This window comes from Vigna angularis, chromosome 2 (genome assembly GCF_016808095.1).
Source record: "Vigna angularis cultivar LongXiaoDou No.4 chromosome 2, ASM1680809v1, whole genome shotgun sequence".
In the NCBI taxonomy this organism is placed as follows: Eukaryota; Viridiplantae; Streptophyta; class Magnoliopsida; order Fabales; family Fabaceae; genus Vigna; species Vigna angularis.
This window is the reverse complement of record NC_068971.1, coordinates 33,342,187-33,366,876: the sequence shown is the minus strand read 5'-3', so window position 1 is coordinate 33,366,876 and position 24,690 is coordinate 33,342,187. Positions and strand designations below refer to the sequence as shown.

The 24,690-nt window shown below is 31.2% G+C and overlaps 2 protein-coding genes across 2 annotated transcripts; one reads left to right on the top strand and one right to left on the bottom strand.

Moving 5' to 3' along the window:
- The first annotated feature begins 8,742 nt into the window (after positions 1–8,742).
- LOC108329639 (pentatricopeptide repeat-containing protein At1g66345, mitochondrial-like) lies at positions 8,743–10,362 on the top strand. The gene has a single exon (XM_017563951.2). The coding sequence runs from the start codon at positions 8,743–8,745 to the stop codon at positions 10,360–10,362; it is 1,620 nt and encodes a 539-aa protein (XP_017419440.2).
- A 6,776-nt stretch (positions 10,363–17,138) lies between these two features.
- On the bottom strand, positions 17,139–18,396 carry LOC108328122 (uncharacterized). The gene has a single exon (XM_017561931.2). The coding sequence runs from the start codon at positions 18,156–18,158 to the stop codon at positions 17,541–17,543; it is 618 nt and encodes a 205-aa protein (XP_017417420.1). The 5' UTR covers positions 18,159–18,396; the 3' UTR covers positions 17,139–17,540.
- Between the last annotated feature and the right edge of the window lie 6,294 nt (positions 18,397–24,690).

Below are 24,690 nucleotides of genomic sequence, written 5' to 3'. Positions count from 1 at the left end.
GCAAAAGAGACAAACAAACATGAAAATAAGTAAATAATCATAATAATAAATATATATAAAAAAACTAAGCATAACTTAGTGTTTTTGAAAACTCCTACAATGAATAACTACTAGAAATCAGAGAAGATTACTTCGCTACACCAATGTCTTCTACCATATATGCATCAACGTCTATCTCTCAGTTGCACACATGAATAAGGTGATCATCGCAAAAGAAACAAACAAACAAACACAAAAAATATGAAGAACACAAAAGGGTAGGCTAGCTAGTTCACAAAATAGTTATCATGCATAGTTAAATCATGTCAAATACATAGAAGCATGGATAAAATAATTACATATACACACCAAGATTGACATTTAAACTCAATTATTTAGATACATGTCCTTGGCATTGGAATTCACTAGAGGCGTCCATTGTAGTAGTGTTTACGCTTTGCAAAGTCAATAAATAAAAGGGTTATCACCCTACTACTCACAAGGTTAATCTCCTGTGCACATAGGACCAAACAATGTACATAGACTAGAACATCCTACTACTCTTCATGACATAACACATTCTACTCTATTTGAGTGTGAATGGTTATTAAAGTATCTGAGTACCCTCTTTCTAAATCTCATATGTCAATACCAAAGTTATCACTACAAAGAATTTCTCCTTAAAATTCCTGCAACACCATCACCATACATGTTCATAATCATATCATCACCTCAATTAATAATAAACAATATTATAAACATACATAAGTTCCATCACAGATTTATCTCAAACAGTCAAAGAAGAAAACATATCCAATCATAAAAACTGGCACTCAGATGGCGCTTAGCGCCATTCTTCTCGTATAAGTTGTGCTCAGTGGTTTCCAATTGTTGCCCAACACCAAGGCATTCACAAATATGACGCTCATTAGTACAAACTTGCGCTCGGAAATCGAGAGCTAAAATGCTCTCAGACCTACACAACGAGGCTGACACTCAACGTCACTTTGTCACCGCTCAACACTATACTAGATATCAACAATTGCATTTTGTGTTTTAAGGGAATTGGACCTTTCCAATCGATCAAATCAGTACTCCTTTTTTAGTGCATTAGTTCAAACTAATTTTATACATTAAAACTCATACTAATTTGTCCAATCGTTCAAATTATAAACTCTCTCAATCACACAAAACCAAGCAAAAACAATTAAGCACGAAACAATCATCTAAATCATACAAATTAATTTAGTCACACACTAATTAGATTCGTCATAACAACCAATTTCATTCTTAAAATAAAATCAATTTTCAACATGAAAAACATCAAATTTATCAAACTCATACACACCAAAACAACTTGCTAACAATTCACAATATCCTAACTAGCAAAACTCCTCTCAATTTACATATATTTTATCTATATACAGAAACATCACAAAAACGATCAAAATATATTATAATATTACTAATTAAGAAAGATTCATAAATGATTAAAAAGACATGAAAAAAAAACTCACATATAACAAATATTAAAAAAGGACAAAAAAATAAAGAGCAAAGATAATATTCTAAATATTAAAATATTTACTATTATTTATTTACCATTAATATATACATAAATACCGATTATGAATTTTATGTGCAAATACCTATATATTTTAGCTATCTATCCTAATAATGAATTATATGCGATGTTGATTTAAATCAAATTTTAGGGATAAATTAACGGGGAACGTGCATTGTCTTGAACCTGATGATCACCACACGTGTGCTTTCTTCTCCGACAAAATATGACACCACAACAACATCTATATTAATTGGTGATTAATTATGAAGACAAAGAGACTGACCAGTATATTCAAGTAATATATATGCTAACTTTATGCACTTTTGTGATGAATTCTTTACATTTTGAAATTCAAATGATAACAAATTAAAATTAAACTTTAATGTTAATTTCTGAAATTAACCTCAATATCGTACTTTGATTATAAGTTACCAAGCATAATAAATTTATTAACTTTTAAAGAAATGATGTTAAAAAGTATTCCCACAAAAGTTTTCTTATTGATTTACGTGTAACACTATGTTATAATATTATGTATCATATTCATGGCCTTAAGGATATGATTTATTGTTTTTTTTTTAAATACTCTCATGCCAGGTTGGGATATCCATTTCTATTTTATCTATCATTGAGATTTGAGAGTCCATTAATGATTTCTTTTATGGTTAGATGATCACAAGTATATTTTTTTCGCATAGTTTTATATATTGTCGAATATGTAAAAGAAAAATAATTTTTCTTTCATTTATTGACGATGAAATTAATTTAATATTATTATGATTAATAAAATCATACTACGAGAATATGTAAAATTATTGAAAGTATAGGTAATTAATTGATAATAGTTTTACTATATATAGAAATATGTGATTTTTTATTCATTCGAAATTTTTCATTAAAGAGTTTATGAATAAGAGAAAAATAATGTATTTCTTTATTTTAATTTCTTAATTTTAAATTAATTGATGTACTTTTTTAATTAAACACTATTTTTATTTCTATTTTGTTCTTACATTAATTATTCTATGTTTTTAAAATTAAAATAAAAGGGAAGTATTGAATTGACATTTAAAAAAAAGTAATTATTATTTTTAAATATTAACTCTTTTGCTTTATTCAATCACGATTATCATAATTCTTTTGCTTTATTAACATATTTAATTTTTGTCTTTAGTAGACGTTTAATGTTTTATGTAGTTAAAAAAAATTATGAGAAATAATAAAATTACTTATTATTTTTAATAATAACCGAGTAATAAGTCTTAACTGTAAAACTCTACATGATGTTTTTTTATGCAAGAAACTTTTGAAATGTGAATTGAATACATCCCATATACAGTTTCATAACTAGAGAAAGATTATCCAAGTACAATCGTTGTAAAATGAAATTACAATTTAAAAAAGTAATTTAATCAATTGAAAAAGTAAAAATTAAAATTTGACAAAAAAAAAATAGAAGTAGAAAAAAAAATTGGAAAAACAGTTTTTGATTAAGTTAACAGTTGTTGAAAAAGGAAATTCTTCTGTCGACCTTTTGTCCTCTGAATAAAAATATTATAAAAAAGCTGAAAAATAATTCAGCTGGTTACAACTGTTGTGGAAAAGCGACAATAATTGAGGTGTTGTGCTTGATTTACTCATTGTGCATGTAATCTTGAGTGGAACATTTAATGAGCTGTGTCTCATAATCCTTACCCTAACTAGAACAGAAACAACTCCTACACCACATGATCTTTGCAACTCCCAACGCACAATCATATCCACACTACACCACATACTTCTACCACTCTTCAATATACTAAACCTTCCCAACATGCTATCTAAACAAAATTAATCTCAATTTATATTATTGGCCTTTGACTTGCACAAGAAAATTAATCTCAATTTCTATATGTGAATCCGAGATGGCTGTACATGTCAAAAATAATATTATCATAAGTATTAAGAATTTCAACTCTACATCCGATCTAATTTACAAATAAAATAATCTTGAAATGTACTATATTTTTATATTTTATTCATTTAAACATAACCTACTTCTTCATTTACTCAAATTTACTGACCATTATTTTAGTTACCAATTGTTGCTATTTTCAATTGATTTATTAAATTAATGACTGTTTGGAAAAAAAATATTGTGAAAAAATAAATATTCACCAGAGTTTATTATCGTGTTTATTTGAAATCTCAATTAAATTATTTGACTTTTAATTTATCTCAATTATGTTCTCATTATTTTTTTAAAGAATGATACAATTTGGTTATCAGTGCAGTACTAATAACATTAATTTATGTATTATGTGATTTGTTTTAATTTTTTTATAGAATTTATTTTTAACTTTTTAATTTTCCTTTTCAAAAAATGTGTCAAAGAAGAATTATACTATGAGAGAGACAATGTGACTTAGTAATGACAGTATTATACGTGACTGTTAGAAGAAATGTTTCGGAAAAATCTCAATTTATCCTTTTATTTTATTTTATCTGATTTTTTTTTAAATGGAGAATTTCATGTCTTTATAAATTGAGATTAAATTTAACTTTTATATAAATGTTATAGTAATATATTTATGAAAATTAAATTTTTTGTTAAAATTAAATTTTTTATTAAATACTTTTAATAATATTAAGTTTTTTTAAATTTATGTAAAAGTTAAATTTGGTAAGCATGAAATTGCTCTAGTTAAAAAAAAAATAGAAACTGAAATAAAATCAATAAAAAAAAATAAATTAAGATTTTTTATACACATTTGTTCCAAGAGTAACATGTGATATTGTCACACTATATTACATGATAGGATTCTCATTCAACATATAACAATATTTTTCCTTTTTGAAAACAAATAAAAAAAAATTAAAAAAAAACTCACAAATTAACATGTGACACATGAGTTAATGTCATTCAATAATACAGTACTAACGAAAAAAATTAAATTGTATCACATTTAAAAAAAATGAGAACTTAATTAAGATCAATTAAATAAGATTTTCAAATAAATACAAATACCAACAAAATATTTAAACCTATTTATCCCTGTTTAGAATAAATTAGTCTCTTATAACCGAGATGGTCCATAACATAAAGACCAATTTCAGGTTGCTTCTTCTTACATTCCATTTTTTCTTTCTGTACCCCTAAAAAATATAAAATCCCCAATTTATTCTTATACCAAAAAATTCTAAAGTTCAAAAGCTTCACCTGCCTAAGTCGCTGCATCATCATCATGTGATTCAATTTCTATACTCTCATATCTAGACTAATCACACTTCTTTAGGATTTTCATTTATTTTATTTTACATTATTAGTGTAAATTTTGCATTTTTTTTAGGAATTTATTTTCAAAGCTAAAAATGGTGCAAAAGTTGAATGGTAATGTTGAAAATTTCATCCTGAGAGCTTTGAGCATTGTCGATTGTTTTGTGCATAACTTTCCTCACACGTGCTCAATTACGTTGATTCCTTTTGTGTTTAATTCTAGACTTACATAGCTTTTAATTTAAATATTAGAACATATTTTTTAAAGCTTTAGTCTAGTTGCACTTCGCGACAGAAGATTAAGACAATTTGAGAAGGCAAGTCAACTTTACTCGGGTTTTCTAACTGTTTGGGTCATAACTTTTTTTCATATACTTCCAATTGAATTTATTCTTTTTGTGTTGAATTTCAGCTCAAAAGGATTTTTGAGTGATAGAAAAAAAAATACTTTTTGAAGATCTCTAAGAGATATAATTTTATTTGGAAGATAACATACATTTACAAGAATTGACTACTTTTTAAAATAATTTTTAAGTTTTTCTTGTTTGTAGAAATAATTTTGTAATTCACTAGGGTGTATCTTTCTTTCTTTCATACTTGTATTGTGGGTTGAAGATGAATGACCCAGCAGATAAGAAATTAGGTCAATTTTGTGTGTTTGGGAAAGTTGACAATAGCCATAGGGAGAGAGGCAGAATAACACCATGTGTTTGGGAAAGTTGACTTGTACTTGCAGTTTATTTTATAGTTTTGCTTTGTTGTTACAAGTTTACATTTCTGGACAATTTCTATTACTGCACCATGTCTTTAAGTTTCCTTTACTCAATTTCTTGCATTTCATTTTCACTTTTTAGATTGCACTTTGATTTCTATTGTTCATCTATTATGTTTTATATATTTCGAAATGTATTTTCAGATTTAAAAATAACTTTCGAAATATTTATTTCCGAATTTTTTTTAGACTGAAATAATTGATTCCGAAGGTATTTTCAAATTCAAAAGTACATTCCAAAATATTTCATTCGAAATGTAATTTTTCATACTTTCTGAAAATGTCTGCTAGAATATTTATTCTGCAAAGTTTAAAACAATAAGGGAATGTAGAGATTTCTATTATAATTTTAATAAGGGACTGTATGGAGATTACAACTTTTATGGGGTGAATGAAAAAAAAGGGGATGCGGGAAGAAAGATCCCAATTTCATATGTAGGCCCGTTTAATGTCCATTGACCTAAGCTTAACTTTTTCCGATGTATAATATTTTTGGGATAAATATCTATAACCAGATTTACAATATACTTCACAAAATTTTAAATGAATTTTTTTGAAGTTTTATGGTAGAAAAAACCCTTAATGTAATGTCATTTATATGCTTTACTTATTCCACTAGTTGGACTACCATATTGCCGGATAATATATATGAAAAAAAGAAAAAAGTTACCATTTATATTAAACCACTTCTTTATAAAAAAATTTCAAATAACAACTTTTTTAGGGAAAAAAATTAGTTCTAATAAAGTGAGAAGAAAGCGATTCCTTAAAAATATTCTTAATAACTACGATATAATTTCAAGCTCAACTATTATCACATTAAACATTTCTCATTAATGTCATTTTATAATTATACTAGTTAATATTAATTTAAAATAATTTAACACTTTTTTACTTCAGTCATTTGAAAACTTAAAGATTAAATATATTAAATTGTAAGCATTACGATCCTTTATTTAATTAAAACGATTAGACCATGATTCGGTATTCAAATAAATTTATTTGTTCTAAGTATTACCGATAATCCCATTTTACACAATTTTAATTTATAATGTAAATTATATCTTTTATGTCCTTTAATCTAACATGATTCTAAATTTGTCGAATAACATTATTAGAGTTAAATAATTTTCATAAGAATAATTATTCATCTCCAATAGAAGGTTTAAGGAATTGATAATTCATATAGAATCTCTAACTATCAACATTACAGTGAACACCAATGTTCTAATTCTAAATTTGTCGAGTGCTTAAAAGGATAATGCTTCAAGTGCCTCCATGGAGTCGAGTGATTGAATACGAGAAAAACTTTTGCCTAATAACTGATGTTGAATCTTCTAAAAGTAGCTTAAGTGATCTCGATTCTATTAATGAAAATAATTACTATCGATTGTTTGATGTATTCACTTGACTACTTGAAGTATTATGTGATGACAATGTAACAAGTGTTCTGGAATCAATATTTAATGCAGTTTCAATTCATGAAGTTATGCATGTTTCACTTGATTAAAGAGATAACTAAACTCCAAAGATTTCTTCTTGATCCTAAATGGTATGTTGGACACTATGGATAAATTTAGCATAAGGTTTTGTAATATTTAGAGTCTACAAAGAGAGTTTGCTGAAGATTTCCATATTTCTGCCTTAGAAAATCCTCGAAAGTACTTACCACCATTGGATGTGTCGGAGATTATTTTGGTGGGCATTGTCAAAATTTTAAGAGGATATTTTGTCAAGATTTTATGGAGTTGAGAGAATGGGTAAACATAGTTTTACATGCAACATGTTTTTAATAGAGTTAGCGAATTGCAAGCTGATGTTCGGGATAGCATAATGCTATCAGTTCTAGAAAATTTGGCACTTTTGTCCCTTGAAGATGCATATATTAGGGACTCATTGAAAAATTTGAAATCCATACCAACACTCACTGGTGTTCTTAAGTGTCTTTCAATTTTGTATGATCCTTGTAATAAAGAACTATGCATTACTAAAAGACTCAGATAATTTCCCTACCGATGCTCTTCGAGAATCTAAAATACTTAATATTCTATGAGGGCTGGGACTTAGAACTTGTGTGTCTCCTGATACTGTTTTAGAGCGTTGATGCATGAGGATCAACAAAAGGCATACTTAAGAGGGAGGTTCTTTTCTCTTACCTTGAAGTTAATGAACTAAAGTTGCTTCTTGATCAAGTTGTTGATAATAAAGGAACAGTTAACCGAATATTGTCACGAGCAAGAATTACATCTTATAATAAAATTTATTTATGCCTTATTGAGATCAATGACAATTAACAGTTTCAAAATAGGCTTGATCCAAGATCTAATGGTCGACATGAAAATTCATAAATATAAGTTGAGATAAGAAAAAAAAAACGTGACTTAAATTAAATGAAACATTTTCTGATCCTACTCATTTAGTCAAATTAAATTGCAATGATGTATTTGGAAAATCAACTCTAACACACTTTTTTACTTTAATAAGAGAGATTCTTCCTGTTAACACCTATTATAACAATGACATTAATGTCAATTAAACTATTCTCTATTAACAAAAACTTATAATAAAAAAATAAAAATTCCATAACATGTTAAAACTTTCTTAATACTTTATTTATTTTCATATTTTTCATATTGATTGCGTTGATGAAAAACTTTAAATACATTTATAATAATATTAATCACTTATTTTAAAATTAGTTAAGTAAATCAATTTAAAAATTATACAATTTTCCTTTTAATGTGTTTTATCTGTCACAATTACAATAATCTATTAAACCTAATTTTTCCTATATTTTGAATGTATTATTTTTTATAATTAATTCATGCATGTATGTTTTTTTAGTCTTTATAAATATATTGTCCCCCTAATCTTTCATTTTAATCTTTAATAACATCATATATGTTGATTTTAGATTACATAACATATGACAACATCGTTACATTTAACTTTAGCGATCAAGTTACTGATAAAAACAATTTAAAAAATGTCAATGACAGTAAAAATTTAAGCCTTATTTAAGACATTATATATATATATATATATATATATATATATATATATACTGTCGTTAAAATCTAAAAATTAGATTGAACTTTCCGTATTATCCAGCAGTAAATTGAGCAGCACGTGCACGTGCTCCACATGAGCACTCTTCGCATTCTCACCATGGCCGCAAGGCAAAACACACATGTGGCTTCCAAGCTCTTCTTCTCCAGATTCAATCGTCTACACACTCTGACGGCGTTGTTATCAAAGACCAAGCTCGACGACGACGTCGTTGCGGCACTGTGCAATTGCTTCAGAGAGCGACGAAACTGGGACTGCATAACTCGCCAGTTCGGTTCTCTCCTCTTAAACGACTCGTCGGTTCAACAAATCCTTCTGCAGTTCAATTCCCCCTCCGATGCAAAAGCCGCATTGGGCTTCTTCCATTGGACCGCAACTCGGCCCAGCTCCACCTTCCAACCCACCACTCGCTCCTACGCCATCACCATCAATCTCTTGTTAAGAGCCAACTTACTCATCCACGCCCGCGCTCTTCTCCGCTCTCTCACCAAAACAAACACTCACTCAGACGTGGTTCCTGCACTCGTCGATTCTCTTCTCGCCGTCGTAGCTTCAACCTCTCGGGATCTCGCCGTGAACCTTCTCATCCAAGCCTACGCGCAAGCCAGGCTACCGGACGTCGCGTTCCACGTTTGCCGTTACGCGGAGGAGCACGGAGTCTCCGTTACCGTCTTCAGTTTTAACGCCTTGCTTCACGCGGTACAAAGGTCTGAGAAATGTTTTCTGGTTTGGGAGGTTTACGAGTTCATGATTCGGAGAAGGATTTACCCTAATTTGACGAGTTTGCGAATCATGACTGATGCGTTGTGCAAGGAAGGTGAATTGCAGAAGATTGTTGACACGCTGGATCGGATAATGCGGAGGAGTACTTTCCGTTCTCCTTCTATGATCGTGAATTGTAGTTTGATGTTGAGGATTTTGGATAGGGGAAGCTTGACGGAATCGGAGAGTGATGTCGTGGTTTTGTTGAAGAGGCTGTTACAGAAGAATTTGCTTCACGAGTCCGTTGTGTGGTCTCTGGTTCTGCATGCGAAGGTTGCGTTTGGGGATTTGGATTCCGCGTGGGGATTGTATGGGGAGATGGTGAGAAAAGGGTTTGAGCCAAACGCGTTTGTTTACACGTCCTTTGTTGGAGCATTTTGCAGAGATGGGAGAGTTGAGGAGGCTATTGGTTTGGTGCGTGAAATGGAGGGGAAGGGGCTGAGGCCATACGGTGAGACGTTTGGGCACGTTGTTGTTGCGGCGGATTCAGAGGAGTGTGTGAGGGCTTTTGATGAGATGGTGAGGTTTGGGATTGTGCCTGATTGTGTGGTGTTTAATAAGGTGGTGGAGAGGCTGTGTGAGAAGGGTAAAGTGGAGAAAGCGAATGGAATGTTGAGTGTGTTGATGGATAAAGGGTTTTTGCCGGATGATGTTACCTTTTCTCTTTTGATGCAGGGTTATGCTAGAAAGGAGGAGGTTCAGGAGGTTTTGAAGTTGTATTATGAAATGGAGTACAGACGTGTGAATCCAGGGTTGTCGGTTTTCGCGACTGTTGTTCGGTGTTTGTCTCGTTGTGGAAAGGTTGAACATGCTGAGAGGTATTTGAGGGTTATGAAAGAGCGGTTGGTGGCTCTGGATGCGAGTGTGTATGAGGAATTGATTGATGGCTACATCAAGAAGGGCGATACTGCTAGGGCCCTTTACCTTCGTGAGGAAATGGCTTCTTTGGAGTTGTAATGTGACGACGTTATTCTAAAAAGAGGTGAAAGGACTGTAGTGCGAGATTTTTCGCAAAATGAAGATTCTTGCTAACGAGTATGCAGAACCTGAAATTGGATCTGCTGAAGCCCAGGATGTGTTCAATTTTTTCAAGGAAAGTAGACGTGTTGGAATTAATAGAGTTCAGTTTCTGAAGAAACTAAGCCCATCCATTGGCAGAAATTTGCCTTATAAATGCCAGAAGGTTGTAATTACTGAACAAAGCACATCTAGTCACAGTTCACACTATTGGATAACCACAAAATGTTTAGGTGATGGGAATGCTCAAAAGAAAAGATCTGAAACAGCTAATAGTAGTTGTTACAATTTTGTTCTATGGGCATGTGTTGCTGCATATTTGAATTCTGTCAAGGTTGACATTGACCTGGTTGAAAGTTCAAAGGGGAGAAAGATTGCACGGTTTCTCCTGACCTGGTTGAATTATCGTCAAATGGCAGGGATATTTGGTTTGATTCTGATATGGCTGGTGGGGGAAGAAACCGCTCAGAGTGGAATATTTTCCTCCTTGAAAATGTTCTTGCCCCTGCATATGGTCGTTTGCTTGAGAAGATAGCATCAGTGCCCTGGAAATTTGTTCTTCTCGTTATGGCTAATAACATTAGGGTTAGAACCTTGGGCATCAGCAGTACGGAAACTCTATCAATTTGTTGCTGACTTTAATCTCCGTGTATTATATACAGAAGCTGGAGAAGGACAGTGGATTTCAACCAAACATGCTGTATTTCCTGATTTTACTTTCCCCAAGGCAGCTGCTGAGCTTGTAAAAGCGTTGTCTGGGGCTTCTCAACCTGTCGTTACTCTTCCACAGTCACTTTCTGAAAGGTTTATGGAAATCTCTTCGTCATTGCATTTTATGACTCCTAAACTGTTAAGGACTCTTTTAATCAGAAGGAAGCGTGAATTCAAAGACAGGAATGCAATGATTCTGACTCTTGAATATTGCTTACATGACTTGCAAAAGTCCTTGCAGTTTGATTGCCTATGTGGCTTGCCTTTGTTACCAGTTGCAGATGGTTCCTTTACATCAATTGATATGAAGGGAGTTGGAGAAAGAGTTTACATTGCACGTGGTGATGAATGCGGCCTTCTGAAAGATTCTATTACTCATCAACTTGTAGATTGTGCTATTCCTGAAGAAGTTCATAGAAAGCTTTGTTACATTGCCGAAACAGATGGCACACACATTTCTTTCCTGTCATGCCAGTTGCCTGAGAAACTTCTTGTGAAATTACATCCTGTAGAGTGGCAACATGCTCAGCAAGTAAGATGGACTCCTGGAATTCATTGCCAACCAAGTGAAGATTGGTTGCAACTACTGCGGAACTATCTCAAATCATATTGTGATGATCTTATCATGTTTTCTAAGTGGCCTATTTTTCGAGTTGGGGATGACAGCCTGGTGCAATTACCACAAAAGTTGAATGTGATAAGAAATGATGGATGGAGTGAGAAAATGTATTCTTTGTTAGTGAAGGTTATATGTTTATTCTTGAGACATGATCTGTTATTGGATCACCCTAAATTGGAATGCTTTGTGCAGTCAGCAACAGCAAGAGGTGTACTAAATGTGTTTCTGGCTATTGCTTTGGAACCACAGAAGATTGAGGGGATCTTTATAGATGCATCTGAAGGGGAGCTTCATGAACTAAGAAGTTTTATTCTCAAAACAAAATGGTTCTCTGAAGAGCAAATTGATGACACACATATTGAAATTATCAAACATCTTCCAATATTTGAGTCTTACAAAAGCAGAAAACTGGTTAGTTTGAGTAGTGCTATTAAATGGCTTGGTCCTACTGGTGTTTCTGAAGATCTCTTAAATGATAATTTTTTAAGAACTGAATCAGAAACAGAGCAAGTCAATATGAAAAGGTATTTAGGAATGAAAGAACCAACTAAAGTGTAATTCTACAAAGATTACATCATATGTCAGAGTTCCTTTCAAGGCAAGAAGTTGTTTTGGCTGCATTTGATTGAAGAGGATCTCTCACTCAAGTCTTCATTCACAATTTGTTCAGGCAGCCAATGGATCTTGGCAGCAACCATCAAGATAATATCCTATTTACTAAAATAAAATTTCAACAACTCTCAATAAGTTATCTTCCTTTATTGTATTTTAAGATGCATGCAGTTTTTGTGATTTTGCTTCTAAATCGTCAGTACGAGTATGAGTTTTTCTTAGATGAACTGAACTGAGTGAAAAGAGAGAAAGATAACTGAACATGAACTGAATTTTTATTACGTATTTTCACATCTGAAGGTATGGCTATTTGGCTTTCTCACTGTCAAAGATGTACTCAGCCCCGAAGCTCTCTAAAAAACAATTATTTTCTATACTTTCTTAACATTCTGGAATAAATATGAAGATGTGATGCGAATTTCAATGGTCTATACTAAGTATATCTCTCTAATAGTTATAATTCAAGGAATGGCATTAACCTGCAACCTCAATTTCATTGGAAATTAGTGATGCTTTGATTTGACATCATATATTTTTGCACTGATGTTGAAGTTTGACTTAACTAAAACAAGTCATGGATAATTACTTGATATAATTGTAATTAGAAATCAAAGCAGTTGTGAATTGTTCCAAGTAATTTATGTAAATAAACACACTGAATGTTCAGCTGCAGCTTTCTTGTACTGTTGTTTTATCCTTGGATGGTTTTGATTAAGTATTTTACTAATATAAAAACTGAGATTTGGATTGCTAACTAGAATCTTATTGACAACGAATCATTTGTTTTCCATTTCAGAGAAATACTACGTTGTTGTACGAATGATGAGGCAAAAAGCAACCAAAAAACATTCCTAGAATATGCCTATATCTCTTAACATCTTTTTGGATCAGCACAAAATTTAAAATATAGCATTTCGTTCTTGGTAAGATTTGCACAACTAAAGAGGCACAACAATAAAGAAGAGAATTATTCACCTGATTATTAGAGACATCGAATCTAAACAATAGACATTTTACTATAGCGTTTAGGATAGAGTTTAGCGAGATATTGCTTAGTGAGTTATCCTAGATTGTCTCTGCGATAAACACTATTTCGATGGATGATTTTGTTAAACTTCAAAATAAATGGTTTCTAGACGATATTGTCTTAACATTCCCTTATAAATATTAGGCTTATAAATATATGGAAGGAAAAGGTTAGGGAGAGAGGTTTAATAGAAACAATGGCAAGTCAAGGAAAAAGGGAGAACCTTTTGGGTTTTTACGGAGAAGAATGAAAAAGTGAAGAGTAAGAGGTAGGGGGAATTTACATATATTATTGTTTTCTTTTCTTGCATTGTTGCTTGTATATCTACATGATGAGTTGAGTTAAATTGGAGTTATTTTTTGTTTCATTCTTTTGAAGTTAAAAGAACTTTTATTTGAATTATGTCAAGATTTTGAAAAAGATGATATTTTTATGGAAGTTTTTATTTTTAAATTATGATTTTAAAGTTGGAATTTATAAATGTCTTTTTATGTTTGTGTGTGGTAACTCGGTGAAAGGTGGTAACTCGGAGTAGTTATACCGAAAGTAAACTTTCTCGAGACTCTTAAGAGAGTAATGAAAAATAACATGTATACTTTGTCGAGGCTTCCGATGAGAATAATGGAAAGTAATACCATTGATAAGTTGTGTGCGATAGTTGCAACTCAATTTCCCAATGCTAAGATCACAAGTGATTGTATTGTGTTCTGTGAGACAATATTTTTGTGTGCATTTGTTTGAGTTTATGATTTTTTGTTGAAATATATATATATATATATATATTTTGAAAACTAAGATTTTTGTTAGTTTTAGATTAGCTCATCATTTGTTTGTGATTGTGGTTTTCGTATGCGATAATTTTATACAAGAACATATGGTAATATAAGTGTTGAGAAGATGCACAACACTAGAAAGAATGATCAATATCGAAAGACATTTGAAATAATCTTATAGTCTTAGAGTTTATTTTTTCGAACAAAGTTTATGTTTGTAAAATAATATTTTTTTTTTGTTTATTGAAATTTTCAATAAAATAAAAATGAAGTTTTATTTTAAATTATATAATTTCGTATTAATTATAAATTTTAAAAAGTACAAAATGAAATGTTCTGCTGCCCCTAGAAGAAAGAAAATGACCATGGTCCCTTTTCACCCTTAGAAGAGGAACAATCTCTTGAGTTGGATTGCATTTTTTTCCATTCTCTGGGGCACAAAATAAAATTTGATTAGCTGCTTCATAAACAAATTTTACTTAGAGGAACGAGTCAACCTTAAATCATGTGAATATAAGGATCTTTTGGAAGAGATAAGAATAAGTAGGATGTTGTCAAGCCATTGCCCTACATAAATGAAAGAGTGATTAGAGAGTTTTATCCATTATCAGTAGTAGTTATTTTGTTTGAGTAGTCACGTAGAATCATGTTAGCTTGTTGTTTGTGATTTTTTGTCATGTCTTTGGTAGTTTTTTGTTTTCCAAGTTCAATGTTGACCTATAATTTGAGAAAAATCACCTCTTGTCATTGTTTTTGCATGATTGAAAATTGAATTTCAACTGAAGAATGTTATTATGTGTGGTAGTGAAAATAGGTTAAAGAAATTAATGACTTATAGAATAAAATTATTGTTCGGTTATTGAAATCTAAACTCGGCGAGTTCTTTTAATTGAGTTATCATCTTTGAATCTCAACAATTAATCTTGATAGATTCTCTCATCATTATCCATATTTCAATCTATAAAATTCCAATCACTTTTTAGAAAATATAGATTTGGATTGAATTCCATTCCATTTTATTTAAATTTTATAGATTTTTTTTCTCACTTCTAACTAGAAATGAACTAATCAGGTTATGAATTTATTAGGAATTCTGAATTGTCCAAAACTAGGAAAATGAGTATGAAAATGAAGTATATAAAAGAATTTTTTTGATTTACTCTTTAAATGTATAATAAGTGTATCAAATATTTCTTGTTAAATTTTGTAACACCACTTTAACATAAGTTATAATATTTAATGACTTATTTGATACTAAGTTATATTTTTATAAAACCAATTTAACATTAAATTATAAATTTCAAGAACTAATTTATCGTTAAATTATATAACTAAGAGGTAGTTGCTGCAATTTTTCCCCTTCAGAAAGAGGCCCATGTAGATTCCACATCATTGGGCCAGATGTCAGATCACGGCCCAGTACACTGTTTTGCATTTCAGGCTTTTTAGGATCTATATTATTACTTCTATTCAATTGGACTCATCTTTTTGGGCAATTGCTTCCTGCACCTTACCAAAATTCATCCGACATCCTTTCACTTCCAATAAACATTTTGGAAATTGTTTTCCGGAAAGCAATTACTGTTTCCTATTACGGAAATTATTTTCCGCAAGGAGTTTTGATGGAGTGGAGGAAGAAATATGATAGAGTGTAGGAAGCAACAACCATCTTTTTGTCGTGTTATTTGAAGCTGAAGTGGCAACTTTCTACTTGGAAAGCATGTGATTGTGATTATATTGGTAAAGTCACAAAATCTTCACACCTAATTCTGTGTTACTAGAAAATCTTTAACTCCAAAAGGTAAGTCTTTTGTATTCTTTGTGCCATTTTACATCCCCACCATTACTATTAGCTCTGAAGAAAGTTTAGATTAAGAATAATCATTCTTTGATAAATATTAATCATTAATATTACATTATGTGAGTTCTTCACTATTCCTCTCACATTGAAACATATACATATTATACAACTAAATATTTTTGGATGATCAAATAATTCATTAGAAACTCTAATAATAATAATCCTTAAATCTAATTGAACTCTGTAAAAGTTATTTATAGCATCAAATTTGCACTCATTATTAAATTAATTGACCTTATATCTAAAGTCTTTTACAATTCAACTCTGTAAAAGATACAATTCAATTACATGCAGTTGTGGGAAATTTCTACGTATTTTCTGCACCAAGAGAAAAAAAGAAAGTGTACCTTAAGCAAAAGGGAAACAAGTAATTTATACGAAGGAGATTTAAGAAATGACCTTAAGGACGAAGCTCCTTCAGGCTTACTCTCAACATTAAAAGAATAAAGAAAGGAATAAACCAAGAGAACATAAAGTGTTTATATTCTCCATTTTTTTTTTGTGCTTAAACAAAGGAAGATGTTCTTCTTTTTTATTATATCCTCCTAATTGTCCCAAAACTAAAAGTTAATTATCATTATTAAATTTCCCAATGCATCCATAGATCAGCCCAAAAACTTAATGCTGCATCTTCATCATCTCAAACTCAATGGGAAAACGAAGTAAACATTTACAAAGTGAAGCTTAATTAGAAGTGAAGAGAAATAATGAAAGAAGTTTAAACTTTAGAAAGCTTTACGCAAAGAAGAAATTAATCAATGTCATTCCCAGCTAGACTATTGGTGTTTCCTTTGCACCTTTTGATGCATAATATTCTCTCTTTGCTTTGCTTTGTCTCCTTCAATGCATAATTGGTGCAGTCTAGAACCTTTTGCACCTTTCTTTCACATGAGTTATTCTACTATTAGCTGTAGGGCCATTTTCCCTTTTACAGGATGGAACACTTTTTCCAACCCATTACTTCTTTTTCTCCTTATTCTAGTACCACAACCATATAATTAATTATCTGCATTCAAATTTAATTTATTACTATTTATTTATATTTATGATGATATATGTACATACATCAATTAGCTCAGCTTCATATGCTGCAATGGTTGCAGATTTTCAGAGTTAAAGCAGCAACATGTGTGCTTTACCAATACAACATCTACAGTAACACAGTAACATCTTCAATATTTGTTCTCTTTCTTTTATTGTACCACCTGAAAAGAGAACATGGATGAAGTACACTATGGCACCATTCAACAGTAAAAAAAAAAAAAATACAAAAATAGAAAGAACAAAATCCATTCACCCTGGTCAGTTTTTATTTTTTTGGGTTATTGCTGTCATAATTAAACCAGTTAAGTACCATAATATCTCTGATTTAGCAAGCTAGCTGTGCTTGCCGGTTTCTCCCTTATTCTAAAAAAAAACCATAACAAAGGGAGATGAGATTCAAGGGTTGAGCTTTTGTGTTGTTGAGCCAACCATGATGAATATATAAGCAATCAAATCAGGGTTGAACTTGATTCATGCACCTTTTTTCTGCATTTCCCTCTTCCTATTGAAAGACTCTTGCTTCTGCAAATCCATTTGTCTGCGAAACTTCATGATGAAAAGGTCAGCTGCAAAGTCAATCTCATCCTCCAGTTTAAACTCTTTCCCTGCCTCTTCCTTGGAGTTCTTCACCAAGTCAATCACCGACCCTCCAAGATCCAAATCCTCAGAATCAAAAAGGGTGTGTGTGAGATCCGGGTACTTGTCATCATCATCATCATCATCATCATCACCGCACTCATAGTTGTAGTAACCTTCATAGCCATCTTGATCTTGCTCCTCCACCACCAGGGTTCCACTGGGGTTTGGCAAGGAGAGTGAGTTGTTGTACAACACTATGGCCTTGCTTTGGTCAGTGCCATCTTCCAATAAGCAATCATTATCCTTGGACTGAGAATCGTGCCCCCACACAGAATGAAACTTCTCTGAGAGGGAACTCATCAACAACTTTTTGTTCTTCATCAGGGAGAATATGAGCAAACGAGCCCTTATGGCATTTGTTTTGGACTTCAAAGCCATGGTTTTTGACTTTGCCATTGAGCTCAGATTTGATATGATCTGCTTCAGAAACCCTGATGCTCGGTTCTTCATGTTGTCTTTTCTGATATATAGTACCAACTAACAAGCAACAAATAGTGAAATAAGAGAGAACAAGAACAACAGTAACAGAAAAAAACTAATGAAGCAAATCAAAGGTAGGAAACAAAAAAGTGAGTGTGAAGAGAGTTTTTTGTTGTTGGTGTACAAAGTTGTACGTTAATAACGCAAAACAAGTGTTTTGGGACGAAAGAGTACAAGATGGGTACAAAGGTTTATATAGGCGATGGTGTTGCAGGATTGTATAGAGTGATGCTAGCTGTTTATTCTTGTGAGGGAAACACTTACACTTTAATTGAGGGTTAAGAAAAGAAAAAACAGTAAAAGTGACACTTGGCTTTTGCCGATAGGTGTGAGGTATTGCTTCTTGGGTGAGTATTAGACCACAATACCTAGCTGCACTTTTTTGGTGGCCGGAAATCATTTTTTGAGAAATATATTACTTTCACATCATATATAATAAAAAAAATTGGATAAATATTTTTCAATTATTTATATATTTTAATTTTACAAAATAATAAATCTAGTTATTTTGCCTCTTATTATATTTTTAACGTATTAAATGATGTTACAAATTACCATTTAAGTTAGAAGGTAGAAATTGTGTAAAAATGGTGTTTGACGCAAAAAATTTTAACAATTAAATTAGAAAAAATATATTTATTTATTCTTAGACATAGACGAATTTTAATTTTACAATAAAATTTAAAAATTAAAAACATATTTAACTTTAAAAAAATCACTTACCATTACTTTTAATAACATATTTATTATTTTATATGAAAATATAAAATAGATATATATTCAAATATTAATATGTTGAGTTGGGAAATTATTATATTTTTTTGTTATATCATATTTCAAATGTCATGAATTTATATGACTCATCTAAGTGAATATGTTTATATGGGAGTCTATTACCTTCCAATGATGGTAATTAAGTAAAAAAATACCTACTTCTCTATATAAACACATGCATTATTGGCATTCTTTAATAACATTTTGGTCTATCTCGACCAGGTTTTTTGTAATTTGAATTGGCTCATCATCCTCTTCGATATTCCAATCATCACTCTTATTAAGCATATTAGCCATTTTTAAAACTAATTTTAACTATTTCGTAAAACGAGCTTTCTTAGAGGTCAAAAAATTTGGAATTGCCACAGAACTATTATGAAGTGAATCAAGATGTTGTAAGTCTTACAAACTATTGATAGGACCATGATATTTTAACAACTTTTTTTAACAACCTTTTGACAACAGACGATGTGTCACTATTTTATTGGTTAGTATATTTAAAACAGACCAATTACAAACTACTACATAGATTGTTGTTAAAAAGTTGTCAAAAATATTTGTCAAAGAGACATTTTCCTTTCTTTTATTCTACATCACCGATAAAAACAAATTACTTCTTTTCACCAAAATTTTATTAAACAAATTAGATAACAAATAAACATAAACTAATATAAGTGCAAATAAGCATTTAAGCTTATTTTTGTTGTAGTGATTAAAAAATCGCCTACTTCACAATTTAATACATTAATATTTTTTATTAGAATACTTTTTTAACTTAAAATATCAATATATTTATTGTTGTTGTCACTATGTGATGAGCCGACCGAGTGGTTGGAGTGTGGAGAAGAACGACGTAGCCGGTTGGGAGCAACAACCCTTTAACAGTTAAAGTGCAATCATTACTATAATTGCTATTAAAGAACGATTAATATTGACATTAATGACCATTAAGATGTAAATTAATAGGTTTGATTCTTGTAAACCCCATAAGTAGATGTTTAATTTTGGGGTAAAACACTTTTTCATAACTTAATTACATTGAACCTTCATACGAAAGATATATGACGCTCGAGCGTCATAGTGTTTTCTGCAGATTAATCTCCTCAAATTGATCGGTCACGTAGAACAGTGAGACAATCAAATATTCGTCCAGTCAGGAGAAGTGCGCAGGATCTATCCTCATCTCCATCCAACATAAACAATTATTATTATTATTATTATATTATTATTATTATTATTATTATTATTATTATTATTATTATTATTAAAGTGGGTTATAAGATGGGTGTATATTTTTGAGAGTGTAAAATGTTATTTTGTTTTCAGTTTTTCATGCTAAATAGGAATGTGATAAATTCGCATTTTGAGAATTATTTTAGATCTTTACGCCTGTATCAATCTACAGATATATATTTTAATCGTTTGTTAACACTTTTAGTTTGGGTAACATTTAGTAGATTTTGGTCAAATTGTAAAGGAAATTGATATTGAAAATAATCAACTAATTGGTTGTGAAATATTAGAAATTAAAGTTAACAAAAGTAGACAAGAACCTAAAATATCAAAACCCACATGATGGAACTGTTCTCAATGAAATGCTACAACACCTCAAAATCTGAACAAAGTGCCCATTCTTTATAGGCTTAATCGTTTTCAATTCGCCCCTTTCAATTATTTGACCTCTATTATGGACAATCTTTCTGGCTTTTGATGAGTGAAATGGGAACACAAAAAGACTAACCTAACTCGAGTAGTCTGGCCGAATTTTTAAAAGTTGTATATTAAAATTATAAATACATTATTTTAGTTTTTCAAAACTATTGATCGAAATTTGTGGTTGTATAATGAAAGAATTACTTGGGAAACACTTGAAGATATTTTTTGGTGATGAATATGACAAAGACAAAATAACCATAACCTTGGACCATCGATACGGAGTTTCCTTCTTTTAAGAAATGAAATGGTAATGGTACCACAGACATTGGAAGAGGGCCATAATCTGATGTTTTTTTCTTGAAATTTTACGTGTATACGAGAAAGGGTTGCATCACGGAACTGTTTGGGAAATTATGCGCCACTTGTTACTACAGTAACGGATTCCAATTAAATATTTAATGATTATATCTCCACTTTGAAAACTTAGCCCCTAAGATTGCATCCTACGGGTTAACGTTTGCCCTCGGGATCTACTCCACTTTTTATTTTCTCACTCTATTATCTTTAAATGGAAATAAAATAAACATTTAATTTAAAAGGTTCCTCTGCCTACGGCTCTGATCGGATCAGCGGCAAAAGCAATTGTAACGTCAATCTTGTTTAGTCTGATTACTTTGAGACTCAGATGATTTAAAATAAGCAAAGTAATGTTACTTAATTAACTAATATTATAATTTGTATATTCAATTACTATACTGGTAAATCATGTGAATTAAATTTCAAAAGTATATATTTTACTTTATAAAATTTTGGGTTTTATGAGAGCATGTAAGTAATTAACATAGTATGAATTTTTAGTGCATAACATCTTAAAAGAGAAATAAAAGAATTCATATTGTTTCGGTAGAAATTTGTGAGACCGAGACACTAACTTTCGACTGGTGCGCTCCGTTTGTCTGTTTCCAGCTTGAATCAATCGGTCACCTTCAAAATTGGCCGCTCGGTCCCTCTCTTTGTAAAAGAGGGGAGGTACCTGCAAAAGGCACTCCTTGTCTGCTTCCAGTTTGAACCAATCGGTCACCTTCAAAATTGACCGCTCGGTCCCCCTCTTTGTAAAAGAGGGGAGGTACCTGCAAAAGGCACTCCGACGCTCAAGTTAGGAGCGGTTTTATGAACTGTTTGTTACAGTTAAATATTGAAGTCCTAATAGGACGTAAACAGGGCATATGGTAGTATTAGTTGAATCTGTCTTTACCTAAAACCTAAACCCTTATTTATAGAGTTTAAAGGAATCTGACACATTAATTTACCTCTTAATGGTCATTAATGCAAACCTTAATTGTTTAACGACAGTCGTTATAACATTCATCGTACGTTACATCTGCTTAATAATTGTCGAGACTGAACGACTGAGAAGTTAGCCAAGACCGAACGGCTGAGCAATTGGTCGAGACCGAACGACTGAGCAACTGGTCGAGACCAAACGACTGAACAACTGGTCGAGACCGAACGACTGAGCAACTGGTCGAGACCGAACGACTGAGCAACTGGTCGAGACCGAACGACTGAACAACTGGTCGAGACCGAACGACTGAGCAACTGGCCGAGACCGAACGGTAGAGACCGAACGGTAACCTGCGGGCCCATAGTAACACATATTAGCTTTAAGAGCTTGTTTATTTAACTTGAATAAGAGATATGAGAAGTCTTTTACAAAATTTTGTTTATGTAGTTTTGATAACAATCTCAAGCTTATTTGACACATTTTCTATGTTACAGACACTGATTTTCATCTATAATTATGAGGCGAGATTTTTTTGGAGTTGTCAATTCAGTCATGTTAAATTTTGTAGAAGTTTTTTTGATTTTTTGGAGTGAAAAAGTTTGTCATCTTATTTATTTATAATAAATTAATTTTTTTTATCAAAGATTACATCATTATCATTGTCATATAATTGGCTTATGTTTAATGTGCTTCAACCATAAACTAGTAAAACGTTGTTAATGTACAAAAAAGTTTGACACTTAATTAACTAGTTTCTATAGTTTTATCATGCTAGTATCCTTGAAAATATGACTTTTTTTTCCTTTTTTCCGTTGAAGTTTTAGGAATATAGACATTTTTCCTCTCATGGATCGTAAGCACCCATTATTTAAGTACCATGATAGGAGTTTCTTTTGTAGGATTAAATATATCTATGATGTGAATTATTTCAAATTTAGACACCCAAACTTATTTGCATTATTGGGGTTAGTTTTTTTTTTTTTTGTAAAAACTTCTTTCTTTATTAAAACTGTCATAGTTTTTGTTTTATTTACATAACCAATTTATGTTTTGTCATGTGCCTTCCTAAAGCTTTTAAGAAGCATATTCAAGGATTTTTCATTTCAACTAATTTGTGATAGAAGTTTCCTTATTGCAACATTTTCTTCCTGTCTATTTCATATTTATATAGTCCTATAGGTTGTTTGCTTGTGCTCTACAAAGTTAAAACTAATTCCTTTTCAAGTTCCTTATTAGCGATATCATGTTCTATTAACTTCTTTTCTAGTTTTACCTTTTATCTATATAGGATACTATTTTCTATTTTCAATTTTTCATTATTTCATTGGTCGTAGATAGTTTATTTTCCAGCTCTTTACATCTTTCTCTAGTGTTTCCATTTAATGTTTTATACATTTCTTTAAGTTTACCAGATCTACCTCTTTGTCATCAAAGTCGTTTGATGTGTTGTAGTATGTGTCTTTCATGAACCCTATGTGTGTTTCCTCATCATCTAAATCAGAAGCATCCATGTCTTCCCATCTAGCCATGAGATTTTTGTTTTTCTTCTTATCCTTCTCCTTACTCGTCATATTAGGACATTCTGATCTATAATGACTTGGTTTCTTACACTCAAAGCATACCATTTTCTCTTTCTCTTTACCTTTGAATTTTCTATTTTTTCCATATCCAAGCTTCTTCAAGTTCTTCTTGAATTTTTTTGTTAGAAGATTTAGCTCTTCATCTCCTTCAAAGTTTGAATCCTCTTATTCGTCATTTAATGTCTCCATTACTCTAGATGGTTTGCTCTTCTTACCTTTATGCTTAGTTTTAAGAGCAATATTCAACCTTTTGACTTATTTTTGTCACCTTGTAGAATATTCTCATAAACAACGAGAATTCCTACAAGTTCTTCTAAAGACATTTTCTCAAGATCTTTGGAAACTCTTGTATCCTACGCACTCCACTTTGGAGGCATGTGCAATATTTTTTCATACATCATAATTATAACATATGGTGCCAAGAGACCTCAGACTATTAAGTTAAGTTTACAAACGTGTAATCATTGATTGTATTGACTCATTTTTCTGTATAGTAAAATATTCATATCGATGCCTTAGTATAGTTAATTTACCACTTCTTACTTCTTTAGAGCCCTTGTGAGCTAAAGTATCCCACATTTCTTTAGCAAAAAACATGGCATGTACTTTATAAATTTCTTCTTTAGACAATGCATAGATTAAACAATTTTTTTATTTAGCATTTAACTGATACAAATACTTTTTAGCATTACCTAACTTACGTTATGGTAATATTTGCCCTTTGTTATCTAGTAAGGAGGGAAATCCTTTCACAATGATATCTATGAAGTTTATATTCTTTGCTTTCAAATATGCTAGCATTTTCAATTTCCACAAATAATTTTTTTGACCTTTGAATAATGGAAGGCAGTTCATTGATTTATAAGTTCATTGATTTATAACTACCTTCCATTGAATTTTTTTGTTAAGGAGTTTCCTTAAAAACCAGCTATAGTACCAATTATTGTTTGTAAACAAATTTAAACAACATGCACAAAAAAAATAGACAAACTATTCAAATTAAAGAATAAGGATAAAAAACACACACAAAAAATTTATATTGGTTCACCTCTCTCTAAGGTTATGTTTCACCTCTTAAGTAATTTGTTTAAGAAATTACACAAATCAACACCTTTGATCAGTAACTAGTATCACTCTTTCTAGGCTACATGAGTTTCAATCACTCCAAGTACACGAGTACAAACCTCTCTAGGCTACATTGAGTGTC